The sequence below is a fragment of the Cebidichthys violaceus genome, unplaced genomic scaffold, assembly GCF_023349555.1.
Source record: "Cebidichthys violaceus isolate CVI_PGR_0920_01 unplaced genomic scaffold, fCebVio1.0.p SCAF_3, whole genome shotgun sequence".
Lineage (NCBI taxonomy): Eukaryota > Metazoa > Chordata > Actinopteri > Perciformes > Stichaeidae > Cebidichthys > Cebidichthys violaceus.
The window spans coordinates 11,378,948-11,395,410 of NW_027176483.1; the positions used below are offsets into that span (position 1 = coordinate 11,378,948).

At 41.0% G+C, this 16,463-nt stretch overlaps 2 protein-coding genes across 2 annotated transcripts; one reads left to right on the plus strand and one right to left on the minus strand.

Annotated features, from left to right (window-relative positions):
* The first annotated feature begins 47 nt into the window (after window positions 1–47).
* On the plus strand, window positions 48–6,727 carry lmf2a (lipase maturation factor 2a). The gene is given in 21 exon segments (XM_068722631.1): window positions 48–361; window positions 1,200–1,453; window positions 1,541–1,569; window positions 1,849–1,930; window positions 1,932–2,003; window positions 2,005–2,044; window positions 2,194–2,298; window positions 2,301–2,371; window positions 2,469–2,607; window positions 2,955–3,056; window positions 3,059–3,082; window positions 3,161–3,266; window positions 3,361–3,374; window positions 3,377–3,456; window positions 3,603–3,710; window positions 3,712–3,786; window positions 3,948–4,116; window positions 5,103–5,214; window positions 5,563–5,671; window positions 5,789–5,960; window positions 5,963–6,727. Coding segments are annotated over 21 exon segments (2,151 nt in total). The 5' UTR covers window positions 48–267; the 3' UTR covers window positions 6,157–6,727.
* Window positions 6,728–6,791: 64 nt separating this feature from the next.
* miox (myo-inositol oxygenase) lies at window positions 6,792–13,392 on the minus strand. Its single transcript, XM_068722632.1, is given in 11 exon segments — window positions 6,792–7,154; window positions 7,236–7,348; window positions 7,484–7,533; window positions 7,661–7,728; window positions 7,917–8,026; window positions 8,354–8,421; window positions 8,511–8,673; window positions 9,161–9,241; window positions 9,924–9,973; window positions 9,976–10,003; window positions 13,129–13,392. Coding segments are annotated over 11 exon segments (894 nt in total). The 5' UTR covers window positions 13,183–13,392; the 3' UTR covers window positions 6,792–7,045.
* Between the last annotated feature and the right edge of the window lie 3,071 nt (window positions 13,393–16,463).

Here is a 16,463-nt window from a genome sequence, read left to right on the forward strand (position 1 = left end):
AATTAACCCAATACATCTGACAGTAGGACTGCAACAAAAAACAAGGCAACGAAAAACCATCATTTCAAGACTGAACTTGTTTCATCCGATGCCACGTGAATGCCGCATACCGGTCAAATACCTGCAGCGACACCTGGAGGCCTTTAGAGTGAGCTGCTCCTCGCTACGTGTCTCCAGGCTATATCTTTATCCCCGCTTCCCATCCGGCTGCTACGGGAGCAGACCAGCGGAAAACTCGGCTGTCCCACCCAGCAGCTCGGTCCAGACATGGGGGAAACCATCCTGCCACGGCGCATGTTCCTCTGGAGCATGGCGGTCATCTACCTCGCTGCTTTTGTGTCTCTCTATGTGCAGATACCAGGTGACATTTACAACTCCGCTAACTGTTTGGAAGCTAGCTAGCTAACTTAACTTACTACTAACCTACTGCTATGTGTTAGCTTGTTAGCGGGGAACTTGGCGCTCCGCTTTCCTGTGGTGAGGAAGACGTTTCTCTTGGGCTGCAGTCAATAAGGGTTGCCTGCTCCTGGCTGACTTTAGCAGCTAAGAGAGACCCAACCTGTTGGAAAGACGCACGCATGATAGTAATATATTGTACTACAATACCCACAACCCCTCGGTTTCTATCTCTTAAGGTCGCTTTATTTTAGTAGCCCAGCAGAATTCCAAAAGACCTCGCCCACGCCCATATTTTTTTTAAGGAATTTTTTTTTGGTACATATTTTACATTCTCATTGTACATTTAGGCACAGTGCCAACATACATTTCCAGTGCATGATTTTCCAAAAAGCACTCTCAATTAAATTTAAAGCCATTCCAGAAATGTATTTTCAATATTTTAAAACTTGGAATCTGTGAATGAATGACATAGTCAGACTTTATATTCCCAGGTGTTGAAGTACATTACATTTACATTGGATGTCAAACTTTTTTTCTTTATATGTAGCAGGTTTTTTTACAGGCTAGTTTGTGCCAGGCAGGCACTGACCCTGATATAGTCTATAGTACTGATCCACTGACGGATACAGATGGGTGTAGAATTAAACAAAAATAACTGAATAAATGAGTGGAGAACCATAACAAACGCAGAGGAATCACAAATGGCTTCATGTGTATAAAAAAAGATGTGAATCAATCGATTACTGTCCCTGTTCATTTAAATTGACATTGCTCTTCCCGTGTTTATGTCTTATTTCTAGGCCTCTATGGCAATGATGGGCTGTTGCCTGCTCGTTGGCAGCTGCGGTACAGTGGCAAGTCTCTCGGGGAGCTGCTGCTGTCCTCTCCCACCCTGCTGTGGCTGGGACCTCAGCTCGGCGTGGACACGCACACTGCTATGGAGCTGCTGTGTCTCGTGGGTGCTGCACTGAGCCTCGCCGCCACGCTGGTGGAGGCTCTCCGAGACAGCGTGGTGTTCTTCTGCCTCTGGGCCTTGTACCTGTCCATGTACCAGGTGTGTTTTTACTGTTTCGACTGTACCCAGTTTTTTTTTTTTTTTTGCAGTAGTTCACTCACTGGCCATTTTTGTTTCTCATTTCAGGTGGGCCAGGTTTTTCTCTACTTCCAATGGTGAGTGATGACTTTGTGGATCTTTGTTTATTTTGTTTATTTATTTTATGTAATTAACACAATAGTGTTATGAATAGCAGCTCCCAAGATAGTTATGGTGCCATCCTCAGTCCACTGTTTAGTAACATCTTAGTAATGTTTGTCTCTGCTGCTGTGCAACTCTGTAGACACCAATAAACTAGTGCAACAACTTACCTTGTCCTCTCTGTCTGCCCCTGACTTGCCACCTTCTCCATTAATCACTGTTTTCTGTTGCTCTTTCTACTCATCACTGTCCAGGGACAACTTGCTTCTGGAGGTGGGGTTCCTCTGTATCCTTGTGGCCCCGCTGACTATGATCAGAGGGTCACGAGGGGTCAGGAGAGCACGATCGTGTCACCTTCTGGCTGCTCCGCTGGTTGCTCTTCCGGCTCATGTTTGCCTCTGGTGTGGTGAAAACTCACGTCTCGTTGTCCCACATGGTGGGGCCTTACAGGTACGTGTGAGAGTCTGTAGGAGTGAAGAGTGACTTTGTCTCCCATGTGTGAAGTAGGAAATCCCTGAAGTCAAGACATTACTAGAATCGAGAGCTATCAGGCTCTTGTGTGGTTGATTAACATTTCTTTTTCACTGTGTGTTGAACAGCTCTGACGTATCACTATGAGACTCAGTGTATCCCCACCCAGCTGGCCTGGTTTGCTCACCAGTTGCCGGTGTGGTGGCAGAAGTTGAGTGTGGTGGCGACCTTCGTTATGAGATCGCTGTACCCCTGCTTTTCTTCAGCCCACTGCGCAGACTCCGACTTGGGGCTTTTTACCTGCAGGTGGGTAGAAATTCAAGGTGCAACCCTTCTCAAATAGCTGCCTGGTTGTGTGCAGCTGAAGGAATTATTGGTTTATTTGTTTGTTTTTCTTGTGTAGGTGTTGCTGCAAGTGCTCATAATTTTGACTGGCAACTACAATTTCTTCAACCTGCTGACTTTGGCCCTCTGTCTGTCGCTTCTGGACGACCAGCATGTTCACTTCTGGCTACGCAAGGCGGACACGAGTTGCTACAATGGTGTGATAAACATTTTCTGTATACATTTGCAAGCTATACTTTTTGTAAAGTAAAAAAATTAGGAAAATAAGTATCACTCTTCCCGTGTCTTAAAGTTTTGGATTTAACTTATCAACTATAATTATAGTTTCACAATATCTTTGTCAAATGCCGTCATCAGCGGACGTCAGCCCTATTTTAACACCTGCCTTCACAATCGGTAAACTCACTGTGATTGAAACTAAGGAAAACATCTGAATCCTACCTACAGAAGAACACACATTAAAGGCTTACATTTGGACCTGAGTTGTGTGTCCATTCTGCCAAACGTTACCAGAGCATCATCACTCTCTCTTTGATCTGCTCAGAATCCAAGCTGTGGTCTTGGCTGGGTTACCTGCTGGAGCTCGCAGTCTGGTCTCTCATGATCTTCGGATCAATTGTATGCTTTGACCTGAAGCCGAATGCAACGAGGACGGCATCTCCTCCAGGACAGGTAGGTGTGTGTGTACATCTATTTCCGTTGGAACAATTGCACTTTGCAGTTCATTGATTTACATTTTTGTCCTTTCAGCATTCACGCACCACCAGTTTAACCAGTTTCTGAAGATGGTCACTATCCCCTCTATCTGGATTGCTGTCCTCTCTCTCACCTGGGAGATGGTCACAGCCATGTTCAGGTAGGACTCTCCCTATGCGGCTGCTTGATCATGTTGTGTTCTCAGTATTACATGTTGTTGTACAAACGCACTATACGTAATGTGTTTTTTCTAGGTGTGCGTGTGTCTGCGTTTCCTGAAGAGGTTTTGGGGAACTATCCAGTGGACAGTGTTTGCTACTGCCGCCGCTGTTATGTTCACTATCAGTCTGGTGGGTGTTGTTGGAATACAGTATTGATTGAACTTCGTACCACAAAGCTAACGAGTCATGCAGATGAACCTCTTAATTGATCAGAATTGTTTCTTTAAACCTTGTTGCTATCACTCTTTATGCCGACTATGTTCTTCTATTCCCAGGTGCCATTTACCTACATAGAGTATGACTCTAATGCCAGGTTGTGGCCGGGAGTGCGTCGGGCCTATGACCGGGTGGATCGCTACCAGCTGGTCAACTCATACGGCCTGTTTCAGAAGGATGACCGGGGTCGGCGGACGGCCAGAGGTTGTCATCGAGGGAAGCAACGATGGAGTCTCGTGGACGGTGAGAGAAAAAAACCATCATAAATATGCCTGTTAATGATGACAGGACTGCGATGCTAATTTTAATTAAACACTGAAATTAAAAAAGGACTTACTGTCCTGCTACACTGTATTAAGTAAGGTGTTCCTATCCGTTTCTTTTTTTTTGTTGTCTTCTTTTAGGAGATTGAGTTTATGTATAAGCCAGGCAACCTAAGTGCACCTCCTGCTGCAGTGACGCCTCACCAGCCCAGGTTGGACTGGCAAATGTGGTTTGCCGCCCTCGGGGATCAAACACAGGCTCCATGGTTCACCAGCCTCATGTACAGACTGCTGCAGGGCAAAAGAGATGGTACGCAGCCTCAGAGTGTTCAGTTTATTTTCTTCCTGTGTTTTCTGTCACTTTATCTCCCTAAATGACGATTCAACACAGAATCAAATGGGGCAGAAAACATGCTCACAAGATCACGTGAGAGTCATAGAAACACATGTCACATGACAATCTAAAATTGACACCGAGTAATGTGTTTGTGTCCGGTAAGCCAGAGCACGAACCATATCGCCGTCCTGTGAGGAGCTACAGGCAGCTTCAGACGTAACTTAGGGGTGCAAGGCGACACAGAGACGACTGTTTTTTCAAAACAATAATGGCTCCTGAAGAGATTAGAGTAGATGCTGCAATAGTATTTCTTCATTGAAAAAAAGAGCAAAGAACGGCACTGAAGGCCTTTCTCGATGGAAAAGATGTTGTCACTCTTCTTCGTATTCGCTTTGGAACGAGTTTGAGTGACTGATGGTTCATCCAATCACTGTCCAAATATGTTTTGAAAGTGCCAGTTTCCAAACAGTTTCCAATGAATGCACATCTCACCAAACCTAAAGTAGTGATATAACAGAAGGTGTTTTACCATTGTCGGCTTATTGAAAAGGCCTTCTGTGACATCACTAACTGAGTTGTGATAAGAAGTGAATCTAGCCCCAGATTACTGTTAAGTAGCAGGTTAAATAGCTGTTTCTTACTGTTTGCACTAAAAGCCAATATCTGCAGAAACCTCTAGTGAGACTATCAGGAAAGATTGCAGACACCAATGCCCACCACACTAAAAGTTAATGACTTATTGTTGATGCATTTTTCAAGTATCTCTGATGGAGGTTAGTGTGGGACACAGCACTATCTTGGACCAGGGCTTCAGGTTTAAAATGGTTTAACCCATAGAGCACAGTGCGGAAAATGTTTTCTACCCAAAATGAGACGGTGTTAAATTACCATTGAAAAGAAGGCAGTGTTTGTTTTTAATTACAACCAGATCTCTGAAAGCTTTGCTTCATGTTCTGCAGTGATAGAGTTGATCCAGACAGATGTATCACGGTATCCGTTCCACCAGCAGCCTCCTGCCTACCTGCGAGCCCACCGCTACAGATACTGGTTTACTGAACCAAAGGCTGACGGGTCAGTTTCTCTCTCTCTCTCTCTCTCTCTCTCTCTCTCTCTCTCTCTCTCTCTCTCTCTCTCTCTCTCTCTCTCTCTCTCTCTCTCTCTCTCTCTCTCTCTCTCTCTCTCTCTCTCTCTCTCTCTCTCTCTTCTCTGCAATGAAGACATCTGACTGTTCTCGGCTGTGTGCACTGTCACTCAGCATATGTTCAGACATTACCTTCAAACTCAATAATTTATCAGCAGTTTTATCAATATTTTAAAATTATTCTTAGCTAGAAAGGCGTTTTACTTAATTTTTTCCTGTGCAAACATCTACTCTTAAAACATCAGGATATTTACTGTTTTGCTGGTCTGTGTTGGCAGGTCCTATCCACAGCGTTGGTGGAGGAGGGTTTATGATGAGGAATTCTATCCCACAGTGCACCTGGGCAACACCTTCCTGGAGAGCATGCTCAATCAGTATGGACTCAAGGTAAATCTTAAAAAGCTATAATTAAAAATGATCGAAAACAAGTGGAGGAGGATGTGTCCTTTTTTCATTCTTTAATCTATGGAATATGGATTACTTTTCTTCTTTATTTGTCTGTAGGAAAAACCGCCTCCACGTCGGATGTCCAACACCACTGTTGCCCAGGCGGTGAGGTGGGTGCGCTCTCAGGTCAGAGGTGTTCCTTCTCACATACTTATCTGGACCCTTATTGCCTGCAGCGCCACCCTCTGTCTGCTCCAGGTATTGCAAAACAGGAAAAAACACCCAGAAAGGACCCACTCACTCATGAGGCCGCTGTGAACAGTTACACAGAAAAGGTACCTGAAGGCTCTGCAGACCATTCTGGGAAGTCGGATGAACAGCAGACCGAGGAAGAGGAAGAGGAGGATGAGAATGAAGGAGATGGCAGTGAAGATGAGGGCAAAGGTGAGGAGAAAGACACTGTTGCTGATGACGAAGAGGACTAGGCACAGAAGGAGGATGCAGAGGAAGACGGGGGGGGGGGGGAGATGAACGAGAAAGTTTTGAAAAGATGCAGGTTATCCCGTAGTAGAATGTTATCACCACCTGCCTTAATGAAATATTACCAAAATGACCAAAGAATTTATTCTGTGTATATTTGTAATTCCTGATCAGCCAATTATGGAAAAATAAGTTTACCTTATCCCACCTACACATTACTGCGCTGCATTTTACAGAAATCAGTTGTCTACATCAGAAACCAGTCACTTAATTCAGTAGGTCTTTGCCAGATGTTTAGGACCTCCCTGGTTTGTTCGGGCTTATGGTGAACATTCAATCTAGTCAGCAGATCAAATCACGTTGAAAGAAGAGAGAAATATAGAATTTTAATTAAAAGGCAGCTTCTGTTTTGCCTATTCAGAGAGTAAATGTATGTTCATGGTATTCTTTGTTTCCTGTTTGTGTTGCGTACTGTTGTCCTTGTGTGTAAAAACCTGTGTGTGTTGTGCGTTTTTACATTACTGTCGTCCCTTGCCTCTTGATGTATGTACTGAACTAAAACAACTCTGCACTTTCTTTTTCTTCCACAAATGTCTCTTTTCTTTCTGTTAATGTTAGAAATTAAACATCATCACACACATTGATGCAGTAACTTTACTCATCACATATTAAAGTAAAATTAAAAAAAAGCTTTTCTGTAAAAAAATTTTGTAACAATCACAAGTTATATCTGTCATTTTGTTAACATGAGTTGTTAGTGTATATGATTAGTATTAATAATGTGTATACAGGAGACACTAAATCCAGTTTTGTTATTACTATTATTATAAAGCAACAACACCCGTTATTGATTTACTCAGATTATGTAATCACCCTCTGTTCCTATATAGTGTTTCACCACTTCAGTATTCCAGGACAGTACTTGTCGATCAGAGACTGGTAGTACGGCTTCAGCATGTTGATGTCAGGGATCTCGTTCGTCTTTGAGTACAAGTCAAATTTGCTGTGGAAAGGATGGAAGATGCAGCTTCAGTTTGACGCAAAGGGCTGTGATAATGTAAGCATGAGAGAGGAAGATGCTCACTTGAACTCCTGGACCCAGAGCAGCATGCGCTGGTCATCGTCATTGCACAGGTGCATGTAGTCTCCGTTGGTGTGCCAGGGGTAGAATGAATGGAAGCGAATCATGCACAACCCCTAAAGAGAGACAGAAAAAGATGAGATCCAAAACTGAGCCTGTACAGTAAGCACCACAGGTGAGGAGACAACATTGCATACTCTAATTATTTAATTGCCCAAAACATAGTGTTTTCAATGTAATTATTTACTGACCTGCTCTGGGATGGAGCAGTTGTTGAACTTCAGAACTCTGTAGAGATACTCTGAAGACAATGCAAGAGTTTAGGTACAGTATCGTAGATAAACAGGCACTTCAATGGCATTGCATGTTTCCTTCTTTTAAAAGTTGTAGTGCATTTGTGTGTGGCTCAATGTGAGGACGTCTCTTACCGTCATGGCCCCAGGACATGAGGACTTTGTCAAGCCCACAGTTTGGTTCATAGATCCCGTATTCAGTGCTAAAGAATGCATGAAAGAAGTAATTATGTAAAAGGACAAATACCTAGTACTTCAAACAACTAGCCTATAGGCTTTGATGACAATTGTAGTACTGAAATAACTGAAATTTACATTGTAGAATGCATAAGTGTGAAAACCTTGAAATATTCATCCACAGACTTTGATAATGTAACATGAAAATACTCACTTGTAGCTGGGATTATTCTCATCTGGGTTGTCCAGGAAGGTATTGCCTCTGAACACGATGGAGTTTTGAAACTTGCAGCCCACTGGGAAGGTGTCGCCTGTTACAGCCCACTGCAAAGCACACAAACAAGTTTGCTATGAGAATTCATTATAAATCTCCATATATTTTATATAAAAATGTAAAGGTGTTCTCAGGTGTTTTTATACGATTGATAATCAAATCAGGTTTCAAGCATACGGTACCTTTGATAAAGAGACAAAAAGGATCGAAGAGGAGTCTTAGAAATAACAAAGAGTATTGGGAAGACAAAAAATAAATACTTAGAACTCAAAACAAAAATATCAGCTTGAGGAAAAGCAAATCTTTAGAGTATGACATTAAGGTAGGAAATCATATTCCTGAGTGATAGAACTATAACACCAGACCATGTGTCTTACCTGGGGTTCGCCCCAAAGAGCCATTGCCTTCCCAACATCATGGATCAGACCCACCAACTGGAACCAGTCTGGAAAGCGATAGTGAATACATATATTTGTTTATGTATGTACTTGTACACAGTGTGTGTGTGTTTCTGTCTCTCTTCCTGTATGGTACCGTTGCCTGGGTGTGCCTGGCGGATGCCCTCAGCAGTTTGGAAGGCATGGAAAGAGTTTGGGAAGTCCACATCAGGATCGGACTCGTCCACCAGGTTGTCCAGAGACATGATGGCGTCCATCATCGTCATCCGAGTGTGGTTGCAGCCGCCCCATACAGAGTGCTTCAGGGAGGTAAGAGTCACAGAATTACAGTGGAGGGTTCCTTTCTCAAACTTGCAAGGGAAGCTCCTGAACACCCCTAAAATAACTTTTTGAAGTACTGATTTCTGTTGAATTTTCAGAGACTATGGGATCAGATTTGTCTGCTATTAATTTGCAGTTCATGTGTTATGGAAAGCTGTAGCTGGGTCACATATATAAAACAGAACAGTGTCCCTATGTAACCATTGAGATAAGTGAAGATAAGGTTATTCCAACAACACTGAGTCCAGAAAGTACATCTATTGGCCCTTTGCCAGGACTGGATGACTTTCGTTTGCTCAGTCTGACACAATCACTCGGTCATCCGGAGCGAAACAGAAATTCACAAAATCCAAAGAATCCCCCCCCCCCCCCCCCCCCATTTCTTCTTTCTTACTAAACTACATCTTTCAGTGACACATTGCTGAATTTCTGTTCACTTGCCGTTTTTGCTCCTGATTTACTAACCTTTTGCTTCACAAAGTCCAGCGTCTGATTGGTGTGCATAAGCTTGTATGTGTTGAACACACGGTCGATCAGACTTCCACTCTGAAACACACACATTCAAATATTTGCAGTATCTCAGGTTGATACAATGCTATTGAGTAACTCCACATGAATTCTTTTATGGCTAAAATGTTAATTACCTATGGTTCAAAGTATACAATTCATCATGATAACACTCTCCTTCACTGTTCCTTGTGGCACTAAACAATGTGAACATTTCTGCTGCTACATGGCAACACATGTAGATTTTTAATTCTGGAAGCATTTACACCGACCCACTAATAATTTAGCCCATCTTTGCAATGTTGTTTGTACTGTAGTTTTTAAAAGCAATATATCCCTCAAAACTCCAGTGTAAAATGTTTGAAATATATTTTATTACTTCAGAATATTATAAGAATTAAGGAAAATAGGAAGTAAAAAGAGATATGCACCACTGTAAAACACATGGTCAGTGAAAATAAGTTCCTGTTCCAGCTAAATACTGGCTTAGCAAGTCTTCATTAATAGAGACACCACAATGTTTTAAAAATGCCATGCAGTTTTGAAATAATCACAGATCACCTCCTGAAATGAAAAACGTATTTATATATTGCATGTAATTGGAAGTCCGATTCCTTCCTCCAGTCTCTCCTTAGCAGAAAATACACAGTTAAGTTGCCTTCTGAGTCTGTCCAGGCAGTAAATAACTGTTATCGTCTAAAGAGGAGCTTTGAATGCTTACCTCATAATTCCTGTAGTCTTGCTTCTGTTTAGTTTCATTCATCACCAAATTGGCCGATATGCCAGAGACGGATCAGGACCCTGCGTTTGAAATAACAGATATTTTCAGGATTTACAAAGATAAATAACATACATGCTATCAAAATAAAACAAAGTATAAGTAGTTTTAAAAGCAGATCAAATATATATATTTTTTAAAGTAAAAAAAGGATCAAAATGAAAGCATAGCCTTTCTATATATTAAAGCCACACATACGATGTTAATGACACTCATGGCTGACAGATGTCTGTGCTGTGGTGTTTTTGTTCCTCCTGTCTCTATATACCCTGCCGGTTTACTTTAAACTGTAAGGCTGCATAAAGTGTACACCAATGTCCGGTCACACTTTAACCCAACCTCACTAGCGTGCGCGTGCGCGTGCTCTGAGTTTTTCCATTAGTCAGGAAGTTTGGACTGATGTAGGGTTACTTTTTACTTCTTAGTTTGTTCCAGTTAAATTGTTTCTTTTTAGACACATATTTGTGAGGATTCTTGAAACACACCGTTTTGTCAGGATTGGGCTTTGGCCCCTGTTGTGTCTGTCTCTGTAGCTCCGCTCCGGATCGTTTTTGTTGCTTCCCTGTGTGTGCTCCATGTTCCAGCATTTGTCCTTCCCCGAGTGTGCTTCGTGTTCCGGTATTTTGTCCTCGTGTTTGTGTCAGGTTTCACAAAACGACAGACAAGAACCCAATAGCACGACACAGAAAACAGGTCAGGTGTAGAAACAGGGTTTAATAACCAGCAGAGGTCAAACCAGGTAGTAACCCGCGTAGCAAACAAATCCAGTGGGAGCAGGCAAAAGGGAAGGTCCAAAGTCCAAAAAGGCAGGTCAATACACAAACGATCAGAATCAGAATGATAGGTTGCTGGATAGCAAGGGAAACACACTAGACAATCTGGCAAAGAACTGAGGGAAATGGGCCGGTACATATACACTGAGGGGCTGATTGCTGATGAGGAGCAGGTGAGTATGGAGGTGGGGCAGGCCAGGTGAAATGAAATCAGCAATTAGTGCAGAGCAGGAGGGAGTGGCAGATTCTGAAATGACATGAGTTAGTGTGGCAAAACAGGAGACAGACAAATGAAAAACTAAAGCCTGGCTGAAGTTGTGACAGTTTGTTTCTATGTTTTGTGACTTTGCCTTGTTCTACAGTTTTTGGATTTTTGCTCGCTCCCTGTTGGAGTCACTTTAAGTTCTTGGTTCTTACTTTTTTTGTGCAACTAAAATAACCTTGCCTTCTACCTCGTCTCCAGTGTCTGCGCTTGAGTCTTTGATCTACCCCTGCACCACACCACATGACAGGTTTGGGTTGGACAAATATGGAAAAAAATGTATCCGACCAGAGAATTGGTCCTGAGAATATACTTAAATTGCCAATGTAGGGAGATTACAACAGCGAATGAGTGTGGTTCTGAAAATTAACAAAAAACTGTAAACTCAATTCTTCCAAATGTATAACTTTACAATCATAAATTTAAATCTTAGAAGCCAATCTGGTGAAAAAGCTCTCCATTAATGAGACATGCTACAGCCCACTGTGTGTAGAGCTCAATAGTGAGGTTCTGGAAATGAAACTCGCATACATTTTCTGAAGCGACGATTTTGATTATTAGCCATAATGTCATAACTGTCAAAGGTAGACTTACCAAGAGCTATGAGCTTGTGAAACGATGGCATATGCTCCTGTAAAGCCACACGTCTGTATGATATCAACCTTGTTTTAATAAAAACTAGAGCTGGACAAAGTTTCAAGTTTTTAATCTATTAATTTTTGCAATTAATTGCATTGTTGTGCGCAAAGTTCAATAATTAATTCAAAGGTAGTGTATTGTGCACTTTTATTTTAGAAGTACTGCTATATGAACAAAAGTGCAATAACATTGCAAACACTTTAGACAAATAAGGTGCTTTTTAACAGCAGTATTCCCTTTACACAGTAGCAGTTATATTTCTTGCACTGTAGCAGTTATATTTCTTGCACTTTCTGTGCTAAGTGTGCTGACTTTATTTGAACCGTTCCACTGCTGTGCAACATGAATAAAATGTTCCGCGCATGTTTCAGCAAAATGTCTGTCTTCTGTTTTCATTACAGTCAGAACATGTGAATGCAGCTCCCACTGTTCATCAATATAATGCACTGTAACTCCGAGGTAATTATGATTACCCAGCGATGTCCAGTAGTCTCCAGTGAGAGCAACAGCTGGTGCACGTTGTAACGCCATCGCTTTTGTAGTCCTCTCCTTTTCATACAACTTGTGTATTCTTCTTGTGATGGTGCGTCTTGAGGGAGGCTCATACGTACCCTCATTCATTGCGATCCTAAGAACGTTCCTCAGACCGACATCTTCCACAATACTAATCGGCCTGCAGTTTGTAGCTATCCACTTCGCTATGGCATTTGTTAGCTTGATCCTAAAATGTAACTGCGACATCTCTGACTGGTGGAGCTCGTTATAACCATGGAAATATTCACTGCACACGCAGTAGTGAGGGGACTGCTCCTGGATTTCAAAACGGAAACTTTGTAAACGGAAGTAGTTCACCAAAATGTATTTCTGAAATAAATTTGACAATAAGAAAAAAATCCGTCATAACTTAATCGTAGTTGGTTGGCTTTGTTCCATGCTTAAAACTCTAGGATTTTCTTATACGCCAGTGGAGTGAATAAATAAATGGGATTTTTACTTATGGAACAGGTTTTACTTACTTAAAAAAGTGGTCGGGCACTGTTGAGCTGTACAACTCAGTTCAGAGAACCGAAGTTATTAACATAACCTAAACTGACATATTTTTATAGGCCAACCCCGTAAATTGTCATCACAATGGTTGGACAAAAGGCCATCTGGATTTTTCCATTGGATTTTTGATTATTGCGTAAAATAACTGAAGTTTGTCGTTTCCTATAAGTTATTGATGTTTGAATGTTCTTCAAGGATACATTGTAAACTATTTTCTAAGGAGGGGACATGAACTGAATTGCACAACAATGAGTTTGTCACGGTGCTTACTTCCTATCTGATATAATACAGTAACTTCAAAAGAAAGTTTGCCCGTACCACAGCGCGTTTCCTCTGTTTTCTCTGACCATGTCCTTGCATTGACAGCCTAGTTTTATGAAAAGACCAATCTTTCCTGCGGTAAGATACTTACGAAACTAGTACTTACCAAGTTGGCGTTCTTTCCTCCAAAAAGGCATAATCCAGCCACGTAACTATCCATTTAGAGAAATGATATCGCACACTTAAGCCCTGGGTAAATGCACGTCGCACGAACCTAACGAATCCTGGCCAGACTCAAGCCACAGAACAGCGAATCAACCGTTGCAAATAAACATATTACAACGTTGTCATCTAAGTCACACTTCACTTCAGGACTTTCTCTTATTTTCCGTACACGTCTTAAACTCCGACTGATAAATCCGCGCGGACTGAAGGATAATTTACTTTCACTTTCACTTTACTCTTCCAAAAAATAAAAGTCGCTCCCACCTCATGGTTAGATAGATGTTCAGTTCCATATTTATTTTTCTATCTAGGTATTTATTACCGTGAGCTTGATGTTCAGTGATCCAAATGTCCAGTGGCGGCTCTAGGAATTTTTACCTGGGGTGGCCCAGGGGTGGTAAATGGGTGTCTACAGGTGGCCACCAGGCATGTTTTGATGATTTTTTTATGCATTACTATTCTACTAATAATAGGCGAAAACATAAAGTAATAGGTTACATGCATACACATAATTGTTATGTGTATAGAACCGTTTTATTCAAGTAGTATAATATTAACAATGTTAAATAAATAGGACCCCCTTTTTTAGCTCAATTACAAAGTTTAAGGCTATTAAGTAAATGCTCTAAGCAAACCACGAAACAAAAATGCCCTATGCAAAACCTCAGTTCTATATTCCTGATTTACTCAAAATGACAAATCTGAATTGTATCTACTCTTTACCACTAAAAGATTCAGTGCTGATAGGGAGTCCAAAACCCATGTACAACAACCCATCACCATTGCATTTGCAACAAGAAAACACATCTGCTAGCGTTAGGTCAACATACAGTTAGTTACATAAAGGAGGTTTTATTTTCAGCTCAGTTTGTTTGTATATGCACTACAGTGTGTTTCACTTTCATTAACATTGTGAGATAAGGCACTTGTTCTGCATTCAAGAACTTTCGGAATAATCGCAAAAATGTGTTCCTGACTGGCAAAATTTAAAGAATGCTCCTTTTAAGTCGGAACAACAACTGAAAAAACAGCTACCATGTTGTACAAGCAGTAAAATATAACACATCTTTTTTTATAGCATGTAGTTTCCCCTTTACGGATTAAAGCTCATGAACACACTAGAGTCACAAGGACGACTTCCCAAATCAGGAAAAGGGACCGTCCGAGGAGCACTTAAATGCCCCATCTTCTGCGCTCTCCAAGTGTCATTCTAGTTTTCTTATATATTTCTTCTTAATAGTGTCGGTGTGTTTGTGTCCAGCACAGATCTGCAGGTTTTTAGTCAGTCAAACGACTGTCTGATATCAAGTGCTGTGGTCGTTTCTTGCAAAAATTCCCCAAGTAAAATGACAAAATGAGTTGTGATGTTTCATGATGTTTAGTTTTATTTCAACAACAGGGACAGGTCAAACAGATGCGACTTCTGTAACTCTGCTGGCATAACGGTGTGCGTGCACATTTATACGTCCTTAACACACACGGTGCTTTAAACTGTATTTACAAACATTGTGTGATCTGAATGTGAGCCGTGTGAAAAATAATTTTGTTGTAATTTTCACAAATTATTCTGTGAAACTTCCACCATTAACCCTCATCCTACCAACATATTTAACATACTTTTGAAAGTATAAACTACTGTCAAAGGAAGTTGTCAACTTATTTCTTCTCAAAATATTATTAGTTATGTAATTAATGTCATCTGAATAAAAAAAACTGATTATTAGCATTTTAGGAAAATGGCTTAATCTGCTCATTGTGTAAAACAAACATTAGAAAATCTGTGTCTGCTGCATCTGTCTGTCTCCTTCAAAATGACTGACAGAGCATCCCCCTAGTGTGTCATACTTTAATTTAGGACCCTGGCAAACATTTTATCTGTCATATCTGTTCAATTTGATTTATTTAAACTGCATAGCTTCAGCTGGGGGTGGAAGGAGAACAATATGATGACGGTTGGAGTAGTAGTACTGGCAAGAACTTTTATACTCTCACCCCTGATCATAATAGTGTTGTGTGATGTGTACATTATGAACAAAGCAACAATGTGTCTTACCATTTCTTTATGTTTTATGAGTCCAGTAGAGGGCGGAGCCTGTGGGAGTTAGAACGAAGGTTTTAATATCGTAACCCTAGTTTTATAAGCACAACTAGAGCCCTCTACCAAGGGGGCCTTGTAGCTCCTATGTTGCTCGCCTGAGAGGGTGTAGAATGCTGCTACTGTGGGGTCCACACATATTAGGGGGTCATGTCGGTTTCACCAAACTCTGTTAACTGCACAAACTTGTCAAAGATTAATTGTTTCAGCCTGAGTACTACCTGGTTCATGAGAAGCGGCGTAATATAAGGCTATATGTTCCACTCCTTTCTGTGGCATTGGCGTAGCCCAGATTAATAATTGTTTTTACTAACATGGTGTGAGGCACATTTTCCAATCATAAACTATGTGGTTATTAATATTAAAAAAGGTCATACTCTCACCTCAGTGTTGTTAGACAGACAAATTACATGTGAAGGTTTGACTTGAGTTTTATTACACAATGCTGCTATTATAAAAACAAGGTATTAGATGAAAGCAACACAGATGTTATATAAAAGGACACTTGTATCTTGAAGGGGCGCTCACATGAAGATTCAGTAAAGTGGGATATTTACAGCAAAATGGTCTTATTAAGTTAAATAACACATTTTTTAAATTCAAGTCATACTGAACATAACATATTAACTACTTACACTGTTATGCTGAACTGACGCACACAGAAAAACAGAAGACTATAAATCACTATAACACTTTGATAGTCAACATTCACAGTGATGATTAATTTGGATACGTAAAAAGGCAAAACATAACAAGGCCTTAGAAATTATTAAAGCAATTAAGGCTGAAAACCCGACCTAAAAGTGGCAAAAATCAAAATGATGCGTCATAGATTTACTGTTCACACTACAGTAAATGGTATAGTTGTCCTTGTTAAGAGATGTTAAGAAGCATCCCGACAGATCATGGATTAGGGTTAGTGGTTATTTTGGCTAATTGTGTGCTCTGTGGGGTTTTGGGTGAAGGGTTAACGTGGTTTGATTGGAAGTTATTCTGGGTTTCTGTTCGCACTGAAGTAAAGCTACTTGTTTGCAGATGGAGATGAAGGTCCTTTTAAGAGTCATGGTGGATTAGCTCTGAGCTCAAATAGGTTCAGATCAGCAGGATCACCATTGATGACGATAGTAGACATTAGTCAGGTAAGCCAGTAAGGAAGAGACTTCTCTCATTCACAGTTTTCC